This window comes from Manihot esculenta, chromosome 13 (assembly GCF_001659605.2).
Source record: "Manihot esculenta cultivar AM560-2 chromosome 13, M.esculenta_v8, whole genome shotgun sequence".
NCBI lineage: Eukaryota > Viridiplantae > Streptophyta > Magnoliopsida > Malpighiales > Euphorbiaceae > Manihot > Manihot esculenta.
This window is the reverse complement of record NC_035173.2, coordinates 30,915,169-30,929,506: the sequence shown is the minus strand read 5'-3', so window position 1 is coordinate 30,929,506 and position 14,338 is coordinate 30,915,169. Positions and strand designations below refer to the sequence as shown.

Here is a 14,338-nt window from a genome sequence, read left to right as displayed (position 1 = left end):
CTTCTGAAGGGGCAAAAACCATTAAAGTTAAGTGGATTTACAAAACCAAGCTAAACAAAGATGGGTATGTTGACAAGCATAAGGCACGACTTGTTGTCAAGGGATATAAATAACAATTTGGTGTGGATTATAAACAGGTGTTTGGTCCAATTAAATGACTAGATACAATTTGATTGGTTCTTTCTATAACAGCTTAGAATTCATGGTTTATCTATCAATTAGACGTGAAGTTGACATTCTTGCATGATGAGCTGTTGGAAGATATATATATTGACCAACCCCTTAGACATGTGAAAGAAGGGAGCGAGAAAAAGGTACATAAACTGAAAAAGGCTTTATACAAACTAAAACAAGCTCCAAGAGCTTGGTATAGTTGTATAAAGGCTTATTTTGATAGAGAAGGTCTTTTAAAATATCCTCATGAACATACTCTTTTTACAAAATTTAGTGATAATGGATTGATGCTTATTATGTATTTGTATGTTGATGACTTGAGATATACTAGGAATAATTGTGATTGATATGATTGATTTGGGGCTAATGCAATATTTTATCAAAACATCTGATTGTATTTTTATTTCACAAAAAAAGTATGTTCTTGAGTTTTTGGACAAATTTAGAATGAAAGACTGCAATTCAGTTTGTACTCTAACATAATTTAGTTTGAAGCTTTTGAAAGATGGAAGGAAGAAGATAGATGCCACTTTGTACAAGCAAATTGTGGGGAGTTTAATGTATTTAACTCAATTAGACCTGACATCATGTATAGTGTTAGTTTGGTTAGTCGATTCATAAAGAGTTCAACTGAAAATTATCTCTTTGCCACAAAAAGGATTTTTCGTTATTTAAAGGGCACTATTGATTATAAAATCTTTTATGCAGCTAGAACAAAAGGTAAATTGATTGATTTTTCTGATAGTAATTTTGCAGGTGATTTGAATGATGGAAAAGTACTTCTGAATTTGTATTTTTGATGGGTTCTAATGTTGTATTGTGGTCATAAAAAAAACAACAGATTGTCACATTGTCAAGCACAGAAGCAGAATTTATTACAGCAGCAACATGTTCATGTCAAGCTATTTGATTGAGGAGATTGTTGGAAACACGCCATGTTCAGCTTTAAGGTTCTACAACAATCTTTTGTGATAATATTTCAACAATCAAACTTCCCAAAAATTCAGTTTTATATGGAAGAAGCAAACACATTGATGTTAAATTCCATTTTTTGCGTGATCTTTGCAACAATTGAATAATTGATTTAAAGTTTTGCAAAAGTCAAGAACAAATTATTGATATCATGTCAAAACCTTTCAAACAGGCTGTGTTTATTAAGCTTCGTAGAATGCTTGGAGTTTGTTCTTCAATGGATGTTGGTCAACTAATTCAAATTGAATAATTAGATTAAATTCTTAAATTGAATTCTACAAATTTCAGTTTAAGGGATTAAGTTGTTTCTTAGTTGGTTACTGCCTTGTAAAGCCTATTTATAAGTTATTTATTTTTAATTTTTATAAATGAAATTTCATTTCTATTTGGTCTCCTTTTATAATGCACTTGCTGTAATTTTATCTTTGCTATCTTTGTTGCGTTATTAAAAAATGTTGTTAATCGATATACCCACAAACTATAGGAAAGTAGGAGGTTAGTGACTCGCGGTTGTCGAAACCGGGCAAAAATAACCTTTTTGGTTATCAACAATTTACAACTGCAGATAGTGGTGAAGGATCGATTCCACAGAGAATTGATTACCTATTTATTTTTCTCAACAAGACCAAATAAAGTAAGCTGAAACAATGAGATAAATTAAAGTTGAGATAAAAGACCGAAAGTGGAATCAAATGAAATAAACTGGAAACAGAATAAAAATAAATTGCAATAAAAGTAAAATGGAGGGTTTGAGATTGATTGTAGTAACTAATAATGAGAGTAATAATAGAAGGCAAATAATTAAAATAAAAGAGTAAATCAATATGCGAAAAGCCTAGTTGAAGATATGGATCCACTTTGGTTGTTTGGGTTGATCATTGAAACTTAAATTATATTGATTGGTTCAATAGATTAGTTATGGGGGTGGAAGACGCTTCTCACCACCATGTCTCTTCTTATGATTAAATTAATTAGGGAACGTCCTCTAATTAATTACTAATTAACAAATTGTCAAGGAACGTCCTTGGGCCATAGGCATTAAAACAATTGTCAATTGCATAAAAAAATAGAGAGATCCAATCCTAACTACCCAAACGTATGGAGATAACGTTAGATCATGCAATTTCCTTGGGTTTTATCCCAAGTGTTCTAAGGTCAGAATATTTCCAGCAATTACGGACTAAAAATAATCACAACTAACAATCAATTAATTTTGCAATTAAAATCAAGTGACCAATTTGATCAAAACAACAAAGTAATCATGTAATTAAAGCATCAATTGCATAAATATTGAACAAAACCAAAGACAAAAATTTATGTTCAGATCTCACAACCCAATAAACAACCTTAATTTCAATCGATCCTCAACTAGAATTAAAAGAAATCAGCCACTCATTGGCTGAATTAAAAACAGAAAATTAAAAGGAAAAGAAAAAAACTAAAAATTGAGAGGAATCTGCCCTGTGCGCTTGGAGCGGCGGAAATTGCCCAACTGAAGAAAATTGGAGAGATTGGAATTGGAGTCTGAATTGTCTTAAGGCTCTTTATATAGGGCTGTAGAGGAGACGCCCTATTCAGGAAAATTTGCTCGCGGTCATGTGCGAGCGTGGATCAGGTGCGGTGATGTGCTGGAACGGCGAGTGGACGTGCGGAGCCTGGAGCGCGCGATCTGTGGTCCACGTGAGGAGATGGCCTTGGTCCATGTGAGGGAGTGCTTCGGCGGGCCCATGCGTGGGAGGTGTGCTGGTCCATGCGCATGGCTTGGTTTACTGGAGAGAATGGCGGGGCCCATGCGTGAGCTTCGTGAGTGGCGTGAATTGGTCCAGTGCATTGCTGAGGAGCTTTGGTTCGCGTGAGCGTGAGTTTGCATGGGCTGAGGCGTGAGTGTTGAGGCAGGCCCACGTGCATGTGTTGTGAATGTGTGGAGCGCGGCCCATGCGAGGAGTTGAAGACTTTGGCGGGCCCGTGCGCGTTGGTGAAGGGATGCGCGGGCCGTGCGTGAGCAGTGAGGAAACGGGCCACGTTTGCAGGCCATCGTGCGGGGCGCGGTCCTTGAGCATTGGTGGGCTGTCCAGGCTTGAATATTTAAGCCTCAAAATATTTTCTTTTTATTTAACTGGAATCCGGTTTGGCAGGTTTACCCTCATGTGCTCCAAATAAGATAGTTTTAGGGGAATTTTCTTCAGATTGTCCTTTAACACCATTTTCTGTAAAATAATATTAAAAGTAATAAATTAAGCAGAAATTATATAAATATTTATCAATATTATTAATATAAAATAAACTAAATTATGCTCTATAAATTAGTCTCCATCTCATCACCTCCGATGCAATACTACTGCTACAAAGCTAGAAATTTGGATTCAGACAGCTTCCATGTGTTTTCGTGGTTTTTTGGATCCAGATGGCATCTGACTGGAGTTTCTGAAATGGATTAGACTCTTTTCCAGCTTTTGTACGAACTGAATGATGATTCTCTTAAATGATGACTGTTGTAGCGTGGAGAATTTGCTTCTAGGCATCCTAGAGTAGGAGAGATTGTTTTACACTTTGTTTTGAAAGAGGTAGGGTAAAGTAAATTTTTTTTAAAATATAGTTTTATAATGTAAAATTTTCATGATTTTTAAACCTAATAGTTTTTGTTATTTGGGAAGAAGAGAATATTATTAAGAGAAAACTTCATGATCCACCATTCAGTGATTGAAATTGAAATTTTGAAGATTTAAAGACACTTTGAAAATCTTATAATGAAAATCTCACTCTCCAAAATATAATTTCAAACCTAACATCAGCTTAAAAGACTTCATCCCAAAAATAAAGGATTAGTGTTTAGTGCTTTTGGTTTGGTTAGATGGGTTGGGATGGGTCTCTCTCCTAGGCTATTGTAGATCTTGTTGTATAATCTTGCAATTTGAGCTATCTTAATATAACTTTCATGCGCATATTTAAAGAAAAAAGAAAAAGAAAAAAAGATCAGACGATAAAATAGAAAATAAAATAAATCAATTCTATTTATATACTAAACAGATTTATCCAAATTTAAAAACAAGTTAAATTTTCTTCCATATAACCACATTTTATTATCTTGTTCAGTATTTTATTATCTTGTCCATACTGAATTGATATTTATTATATTGTCTGTACTAAATTAACCTATTAAGCACTAGTATTTCATCCATTCCTGATATTGAACCCTTAATTCTCTTTTAAAGGAGAAAAATATTAAATTATTTCATTCTAATACTCATTGATACTAGAAAAAAAAAAGATTTTAATTAAATTGAAATCCTCAATTCAAATTCGAATCAAATCGATTTTTTTATTTAAAAGAAAAAAAATCAACCAATAGATCAAATCAAATTAAATCAAATCGAAATTGCAATACACCCAATTAGTTCAATCCTAGTTAACCCTAATTCTTGATCTGAAACTGGGAGTTCTAGCTCTGGACCTAACCGCAGGCCAGCCTAACCCCATCCAAGTCCCCAACCCTTTACTAGCTTCATCAATTCATGGTTGGCATGATTTTTCCTTCCTACTTATTCTTTTGCTCAATGGAAAGAGAAAGAGAGGCAAATGTTTAATGCCCTAAATATATCATTTGCACAGTTTGATCAAGCAATAGAACCTATGCAGTGTGGGAAAACATCATAGTTGCTAATGAAAGAGGGACAACATATCAAAGAGCTTTTAACTCTTTAGTACTGAAATCGCCTCTAAAACTGTGAGGTCTCGAGTTCGGCTCTCAATTAATGTCGATTGTACCAAAAAAGGGATAGAACAAGGAGAACTTAGACATAGACTGATTACCAAATTAGTCACTTGGCAAGTTCAAAATTTGTGAGCAGTGATATCCTGCTCCCTGCAAAATTTTGGGCAACCTGTTACTCTGCCCTATATCTAGTGTTAGTTTATCACAGAAAGGTACACATAGAGAACCCATTAATATAATGTGAAGAGAAAGTGAGGGAAATTTCTTCACCAGTTACTGAAACTGAGGCAGATCTTCACCTTCCCCCTTTGAACAGGTGATTTCTTCGCCACCAGAGGTGGCATCATCTCCCATTTCTTCCTCATTTTCATTCTTGGCTGATGTCGCCACAGCATCTTCAAGCTCTTCAGAAGCATCCTCTTCATTCACAAAACTCCATCCAGGAATAACCTTTCCATCTTCTCTGATAACACTGCCATAATTGTAAAAGCTTTGAGTACCCGTATTCAAGTCATTTGTCCCACTGCCTTCAGGGATGATTGCGTATGGCCATCCAAGACTTCCATTGTTTCTTGCTCCTAAAAAAGAAGCTAAAAGAACACTTCTATGGTCCATCCCCTTGGCTTGCTGATTCATGACTGTGAAGTTGTTATTTGTATTTTCTGTTTTAGCATCATTCTTTTCAACTCCAGACATTTGCATTTGGGAAATATCTTGGGGAACTTGATTTGGGAATGATGGCACCATCACATTACTTCCATTAATAACCATGTTATTGCTACTGTTTGTGATCACATTTGAGACCTTTTCATCTTCTTCTTGGGGAACAGCGGTTGGATTCGATGATTTAACTTTATCTTCTGCCTTGTTTAGGATAACTTTCTCAAAAGTACGTGCTTTTCTACCACGTGTTTGGGGTTGAGATCCATCAGGTGAAGGTAATGCATCAACTGAAGCAACTGATCTCCTCGGTCTCCCTCTCTTTGATGTTTGTCTAGATACAGCAGTCCCAGTTACATGTGCAGTGAACTCTTCCATTGCTTGTTTCAGTGATGAAACTTCTGATTCAAGCTTCGTTATGTGGCTCTTATAATCAGCTATTTCTGATTGCAAATGTCCAACTACATTCCATAATTGAACATTCTCTGCTGACTGCATCCTCAAGCCAAAAACGACATACTTAAAATTTTATATCCATAAGATAATATCACAGTTAAAACAAAAGAAGGGCAGTACAAAAGAAATCATACTTGAGCTTCCCAGAGTTGTTGGTGCTTTTGAGAAAGTTTTGCAGGAGGCCTAATGATCCCCCTTTGAGATGACTGTCCAAAGGGTGCTGAACAATCAGGCAGAGTTGGATGTTGTAACGAAAAGTAGCCATATGCTCCTGGGAATGCATAATTGCTAGGAGGCTGCGATGGTTGAATATGGCCCCACCAAGATGATGGATCCCAAGGCCCTAAGAACAAGAACAGCTCAAATTCATATAGCTCAGATGAAATGCTCTTGAGAGCTTATCAGCTTGCAATCATTATACTAAAAACCAATCAGGCAAAGCAAAACAGATGAGAAACACAGTGACAAACTATGGAAACCATCCGAGTATAAACTGATTAACGTAAGCAAAATCCTTGTGCATCCTAGAACAAACATCTAGTTCAATACATTATACTGTCACAAAGAACTTTGCTATAGCCTATGATGGATTAATGTCAATGATAAGGGATACTACCTGGAAAGCCTGGATATGGGTAACCAACTTGGTAACAAAAATTGGGAACCTGATTATGGTCTTTTGATGAAGTTGCACCTCCTATTAAACCAGAAGCCTGCCAACTAGCATTAACTACACCAGAAGGAGTGAAAGGCGGAAATATAGCAGGTGCATTCACACCAGGCATATGGTAACCAGGACGCTGAGGTAACCAAAATGGCGCTGTTGATTGGGCCTGGTGAGGCAGTGGATGGCCCTGATGACTAGCAGGATTTAATGGCAGATGAGAGAATTGATGCCATTGGCTGACAGATATGGATGGAGGTGATTGGGTAGATACACAAGGTTGTGAACTTGAGGGAGGCTGTTTACCATTATTTTGAGATGTGTATGGCCATTGAAGAATTGAAGGGAATTGCTGGTTAAGGGAAGGTGCATCATCATGTGAAGGACTAGTAGCTCCCATACTCTTCTTAGCAAATGCAACAGTGGGTTGGTTTTGTTCTTCTTTGCTCTGTTCATCATCAGATTCACTTTATTTTATAATAAAAACAGTTATCAATAAAATAAAATAATAGCTTACTGCTCCATACTTCATAACAGATTGAAGTCTGGTTCTTATCATGTTAGCAGATATAGAATCACATAATAAAAGACAGAAGAAGCCAATTTTCTAGTCTAAACTATTAAAAATGGTATCTTCCATTTTTTTTTTCAAATTAAAATCTTATTTATATCCCAAAAAGCAACTGCAAGCATTATTTAACAATGACTATATTTGAGTTTCCCATTTTTGCCATAACCATTACTCAGATGCATTGATTCAAGCCATTTATCATATCTAAAAACCAAAAAGAGATAAAAGAAAAACCCTACTCTTGCAATTTGAACAATTTTTTTTTCAATTAATAGGGAAAAAGAGCAAAATGTACAGTAAGAGAAAGAAAATAACAAAGATCAGAGACAATGAAGGCCCACCATGGCCTACCAGTCATGGGGTCAAGAAGCATAAGGGTTTAAAGAACCAACAAATTTGACTATTAAACAAGGAAAGAAAATAATAACTAGACAGACCCTTTTGAGAAAATGAGGAAAGGAACCGAGGGTTTCATACCAGCAAGTCATTAGAGTCAAGTTCATGGGTAGTAGCTGGAGCAATTTTGTGATCTTTCTTCTTCCTTTCCATGGCATCAAAATAAGAGATTAGTAAAAGATCTAATTTCTTACTGTGAATGAAAATGCAGGAGCTCTCTCCCTATATCAGATTGGAGAGAGAGCCATTGGAAAAGCAGAAAAAGAGACCGAATGTCTTCTTCAGGGGAAAGAGAATGTGAAGGAATTTTATAGCTTTTTTTACTGTTCCTTGATCTTGCTGCAGAACTGTCCTCATGTCTGCTGTAAACCAAATGGGTACTGTTATATAAATAAATAATACTAATAGAAGGATTTTTTTAAAAAAAAGATGTGGAGAGAGACATGGAAGGGATATATTTAAAATGACTAAACACTGCAACCTGCAATTGCTGTGGACACCTTTATATTTGCTGCATTCTAGTACTGGCTTTTGTGGCAAAAGGCCCACCACCATATTCCGCCGGAGAATTTGCAATCAAATTGAAAGATAAACAAAAAGAAAGATGATATTGTTATTATTATAATTTATATACTAAATAGCACAAATACTTAAGCAGCATTTACTCTGAAAATTGTTTGCTTTATTTTTGAAATTATTTTTGGAAAATTACCGACCATAGCAACTTTCGGATACAAGCAATCCTAAATTCTTTGCTTAACAATGCATGAATAAACTAATAAATAGCCGAAATTTTCATATTTGTCATAGCGTAGCACTTGATTGCCTTTGCTTTTTTTTTTTTTTTTTTTGAATTGCTTTCTTTCCCTTATTGAAAGCAGGACAATAAACAAAGAAGAAATGGGTTATTGTTGTGTTTGATATTGATAAACAATTATTATGTCTTATATTTTTAATCATTATTCTTTTAGGATTTGATCAATTAGCTGATTCTTCATATAATTAATAAGCCCATAATTTTCTAATGGAAATATCCTCTGACCAAATATCAATATGATTATTAAGATAGAATGAAATTAAAATGTTATGTAAAACTTGCTTAATCTATTCTTCTTTATTTGAGTTTAATTAATTAATGAATTTTTAATGGTGTTCCCTTCCACTGTGTACTGTGGTCAGTGAAATCATAAACGTATTTAAGCGAACAACGAAACCGAGGGAGATGCCACGGGGGAATTGTACGAAATTAGATTAATAAAAGGAAGTGAATATTTGGTGCGTGGAAGACCAAACCCTTCAATGCCTCTCTGCCTCTGGTCAATTCTCAGTTTCTATTTCCACCTTTTTTTTAATTCGTTTACGCCCTCAAACAGAAATAACCCTTTCCAATGTCTCCTCTAATTACGTACCTGCACATTTACTTCCCGTTAAAATTTCTCTTTTTTGGTAAAAAGAAGAAAAATGATATGTATACATGGCTAAATAAAATGTGAGGGTTTAGGAGGCTTAGTTCCCTCATGATTCAAGTGAATGGATAGAGTGGGCTTCTGTAGGAGTTGATTCTTAGACGGGTATCCCTAATCCTTCAATCGGATCATTGCACCATCAATTACTCAGAACTTCATTATTCGCTTCAAATCACCCGAATAATACAAAAAAGAACTAAATATTCATCATCCCCCGAGCGTAATTGTGTTGAATCACCAAAAGAAAACCATGGCTAAAACTAAATATTTAACTCTACCAACTCCGCTGCATAAAGTTGGATGGTCTCCAAAAAAAAAAAAAAAGTTGGATGGTCTCCTGAACACTAAACCCTTTCCCACAATAAATCCAGATCTTGTTAACGTGAATATAAAAAGCTTCTTCCCAGCAATATATATGCAAACAGATGAAATTCATAGGTCTCTATTGTGCTTAAATATTTTCTTTCCTACTGTTTCTCACAACCCCAACTTTCTTTTCATCTCTAGCATTCACATTTAAAAGGACGAAGTCAACGAGTTCCATATGTCTTGCCGGGCTTCTCACAGGCGAACAACAGAATATCACAAATGCATTCATTTTCTACCAACAAAATAATGACACCAGTAAAAAATATCATCTAAAAGAAACATTCCATCCACCAAGATGTCTAATAGGGGGTGCAAATTCATAACAAAAACTTTTGCTGTTGCTTCAATAAATGACATAATACATGGCCTCTTAGCTATTGCAAGATGCAACCATCACTTAGGTGGAGCTTTAGGATAATAACACGTAAAGCAGTATAAAAAATAATAACAGTATATGAGACAGAGAGATAGAGAAATAGCAAGCAAACTAACAGTCAAAATCCCCTTAGTACTCCTCGTCCTCACCATCATCACCCTCGGCGGATTCAGCTCCAACCTCCTCATAATCCTTCTCAAGAGCAGCGAGATCTTCACGAGCTTCAGAGAACTCACCTTCCTCCATACCCTCACCAACATACCAATGCACAAATGCCCTCTTTGCATACATGAGGTCAAACTTGTGGTCAATTCTAGAGAAGACCTCAGCAACACTGGTGGAATTTGAGATCATGCACACAGCCCTCTGCACCTTGGCAAGATCACCACCAGGAACAACAGTTGGTGGTTGGTAGTTGATACCACATTTGAAGCCAGTTGGGCACCAGTCAACAAATTGGATGGTGCGCTTAGTCTTGATGGTTGCCACTGCTGCATTGACATCCTTAGGCACCACATCACCTCTGTACATCAAGCAGCAAGCCATGTATTTTCCATGGCGAGGATCGCACTTGGCCATCATGGAAGAAGGCTCAAAAGCACTGTTGGTGATCTCCGCAACTGAAAGCTGCTCATGGTAGGCCTTCTCAGCAGAAATGACAGGAGCATAAGATGAAAGCATGAAGTGAATCCTGGGGTATGGCACCAAGTTAGTCTGGAATTCAGTTACATCCACATTTAGGGCCCCATCAAATCTCAGAGAAGCAGTCAGAGAAGAGATCACCTTAATCATCAAACAAAGAAAATGTTAGCCAGACACCACTTAAGTGGGATAGATGTGTCTACATTTCAAAAAGAAACAAGTGTATACCTGAGAAACCAATCGGTTAAGGTTGGTATAGGTAGGACGCTCTATGTCAAGAGAGCGCCTGCAAATTATCATATATAGCCTCATTATCGAGCAGCACAGCAACATCAGTGTGCTCCAGAAGGGAGTGGGTTGAAAGGACACTGTTGTATGGTTCAACAACAGATGTTGAAACCTGTGGTGAGGGATAGACAGTAAACCCTAGCTTGGATTTCTTGCCATAATCCACTGACAGACGTTCCAACAGAAGGGAGCCAAGACCTGATCCAGTGCCTCCACCAACAGCATTGAACACCAAGAACCCTTGAAGGCCAGTGCAGTTGTCAGCAAGCTTTCGGATACGATCCAAGCAAAGGTCAACGATCTCCTTTCCAACTGCGAGAGAGAGAGAGAAGAGAGAAGTCAGCCGCAATCAATGATAGATACCGGTAAGAAGATCCCAAGCATAAAAGTGTGTAGTATTACTAGTATAGTGGCCACGTGCAAAGTTGTTAGCTGCATCTTCCTTGCCACTAATGAGTTGTTCAGGGTGGAAAAGCTGGCGATATGTCCCAGTCCTAACTTCATCGATAACGGTGGGCTCTAGATCAACAAAAACAGCCCGTGGAACATGCTTTCCAGCACCAGTCTCACTGAAGAAGGTATTGAAGGCATCATCACCTCCACCAACGGTCTTATCACTCGGCATCTGGCCATCAGGCTGCACAAGACATATCATACATGATTAGTATCACACAAGATTAATTCTGATACATTCAGAAAGAAGTTCTCCTTCAATTGCAAAATGTCCAAGTAACTAACACTTCCCATAGGATATTAACAAGAAAGCTAAACAATACCATTAATTGTGCAAACATGAAGTAATATCATTGATACAGTGAAGAATACAGGTAGGATAAAGAAATTCAAAACCTTTACAATTTTCAGACTGCATAGATCAAATAGTTTATGAATGGGTTGACAAAATGCCAAATTTTATCATGTCAATATTTATAAAAGGGCTATTTGTGTAAAACTTTTCATTATTTTATAATTTAATTCAAAACTTCAAAACTAGTAAAATTATTCAAAATTATAAATTATGTTACAATTATATTCGATTTTAAAACTTGAATTAGGGAGATTGTGTCGTGTTGACGTGGCAAAATGATATTGATTATTTTATTATACTTACATTTGGCACAAAAAATTTAAAATTTTTAATTATTTTACAATTTAATTCAAAATGTTTAAAAATTAATATAATTCAATTTAAAATCTCTAAATTTATCCTTTTTCACCGCTAAATCTCAAAATCTTATTATTATATTTCATTTCTATACGTTTGGTGTAAAAAACTATAATAGACCTTCTTTCTATTTTTTAGTTTTGATTCTCTTACTTTTTTTAAATTTTAATCATGTTTACTTTCAATACGATATTTTTGCCTCCAAGTACTGACTTATACTATTAAAATTAATAGCACAACTGTAAACAGTAATAATACAATTTCTATTTTTTATTATATTGACATAGTTGTTTATAATAAAATATAATAAAATTTATTATAATGGATATCTATCAAGGTATTTAGAAAATAAGAAACTAATAAATATAATTTATTGTAATTTTTGTTAGAACTAGTAGCAAATAAAAAGAAGTTAAAATTATAATTTTTTATATCAAGACAAAAGGATGAAAATAAATAAATTTAGAGATTTTGAATTAAATTATATCAATTTTTAAAATTTTAAATTAAATTACAAAATAGTTAAATATTTTAAATTTTTTTATCAATAACATTTACTTATATGACGTATGAATATAATAAAATAATACATATCATCTTACCACATCACACTTGTTGTCGATTCAAATTTTAAATTTAGATATAATTTAACAAAATTTATAATTTTTTATAATTTTACTGACTGTTGAAATATTGAATTAAATTATAAAATAGTAAAAAATTTTAAATTTTTCATGCAAATAGGCATTTATAAAATGTGTAACTAAGATAAATATTCAGCTGCTCAATGCTAAGTAATTTAATGAACCTCTCTTTGATTATTAAAAAAACTGATCTCTATATGCCCAAACAAATTATTCAAAATCATTTTTCGCAATTTAATCTTATTAAGATTTCTAGAATGTAAATTCGTTAATATATATTTTTTAAAATTAAAATTAAAAATTAAAAAATTAAATTATTTTATTGAAAAATATTTTCATATAAAATATAAAAAATATTTTTCCCAAATAAAAGTTATTTTCTGCAAACCGAGCATAAGATTCATGCAGAACATACTTCTAAACAAAATTACAGGGAGAAATACAATACTTAATATTCAATGTACAACTGGATAGGCATCCGTTGAACTTGTCCCCACAAAATGTGAACGAATATATTTTTTCAACGAACCGTTGCAACTAAACCACCATATCAGGAGTATAGCTCATAAAAAATCAGCACAAGACAAGTAGACAACAATATAGAAGATAAATGGAGCATGAAAAACAAATCACAAAAAGACTACAGAAGCAAAGCACACAAATAGTACGTGTAGATCTTGTGAAATATCCTTTGAATAAATGTTTATTCGCAATCATTGACAGTCAAATAAGGCCATGGAAGTTTGACTCCGGTACAGATTTAAGGAAATGCCAACAAGCAGTTACAACACTAATTTATCATTGCAGAGAACATTCCTCGATCTAACAAAACATACAAAGAAATCAAAAGGAAAAAAGAATAATGTTAGATCTGGTTAACGGCAGTCGCTTAAGCGCTTAACAACTGTCAATGGATCTGAAACAATGCGAAAGGTACAACAAACAAAATGAAATTTGAACCAAATCCAGCAGCAAGTATACATCAGAAAGGAAAGCGAAACGCTAAATCTAGCGAAATATGAAGTATATTTCTACATGGAAGAAATCTTCATATTCATATGAAAAAAATAGAAATCATAAGCGAAAGGAAAAAATTATACCTGAATGCCGTGCTCGAGGCAGTAAAGTTCCCAGCAAGCGTTTCCGACCTGAATACCGGCCTGGCCAATGTGGATCGAAATGCACTCTCTCATTTTCGCAGGGAGGAAAACGATAATAGCTTCACAAAAAGAGAAATGGCGTTTATTAAGACGCCTGAAGCAGAAATGCTAGAGCTGGGTGTGTCCGTCCTCTATATTTGTCGCTTGAGTTTATAAGGTGGGATCTAACCGCGGTTAGTTAAACTGCGGTTATATTCAGGTGACGGTCATGCAACTTATCCCTTTTTTTTTAGACAGGAGAGCAAGGCTCATCAAACTCTAACCACCATAACTCATCCTTATTAGCCAGCCAGCCTCATCTAACCACGGTAAATTTAAATATTTAATCGAGTTTTTGCTTTACAAAGTTTACTGTTTAGCACATATGATTTAAGAATATTAATGATTTAACCTCTCTACGTTCAGAAACATATTATTTACTCCATTTGTTTTTTTATCTGTTATTTTAAAAGTTTTTTTTATTTTTAAATAAGTAATATTTTATAATTTCAATTTTATTAACTATATTTTTTTTATTTACCTTTCAATAAAATAGAATATTTTTAACTAAATTTATCATATTTTCTTTGAAGCTTAAATTTATTATATTTGTATAGTCATTTTAATTGAAAATAAAATAGTCT

At 34.6% G+C, this 14,338-nt stretch overlaps 2 protein-coding genes across 2 annotated transcripts; both read right to left on the bottom strand.

Moving 5' to 3' along the window:
- Positions 1–4,825: 4,825 nt before the first annotated feature.
- Positions 4,826–8,002, bottom strand: LOC110629746. Its single transcript, XM_021776849.2, has 4 exons — positions 7,687–8,002; positions 6,591–7,086; positions 6,109–6,317; positions 4,826–6,010 (listed from the first exon to the last, which is right to left on the bottom strand). Exons 1-4 carry the CDS (start codon positions 7,756–7,758, stop codon positions 5,132–5,134), a joined length of 1,656 nt encoding a protein of 551 aa, XP_021632541.1. The 5' UTR covers positions 7,759–8,002; the 3' UTR covers positions 4,826–5,131.
- A 1,735-nt stretch (positions 8,003–9,737) lies between these two features.
- On the bottom strand, positions 9,738–13,861 carry LOC110630552 (tubulin alpha-2 chain-like). The gene is given in 5 exon segments (XM_021778087.2): positions 9,738–10,599; positions 10,687–10,752; positions 10,754–11,058; positions 11,149–11,383; positions 13,656–13,861. Coding segments are annotated over 5 exon segments (1,353 nt in total). The 5' UTR covers positions 13,749–13,861; the 3' UTR covers positions 9,738–9,945.
- Positions 13,862–14,338: the final 477 nt, after the last annotated feature.

Bases quoted from the DNA above. Each gene is read 5' to 3' on its own strand.
- LOC110629746 (XM_021776849.2), bottom strand. From the start codon at position 7,758: ATGGAAAGGAAGAAGAAAGATCACAAAATTGCTCCAGCTACTACCCAT. The intron at 7,087-7,686 runs GTATGAAACCCT...GATGATGAACAG, and splicing joins TTGACTCTAATGACTTGCTG to AGCAAAGAAGAACAAAACCA. The intron at 6,011-6,108 runs GTATGATTTCTT...TTGAGGATGCAG, and splicing joins AACAACTCTGGGAAGCTCAA to TCAGCAGAGAATGTTCAATT.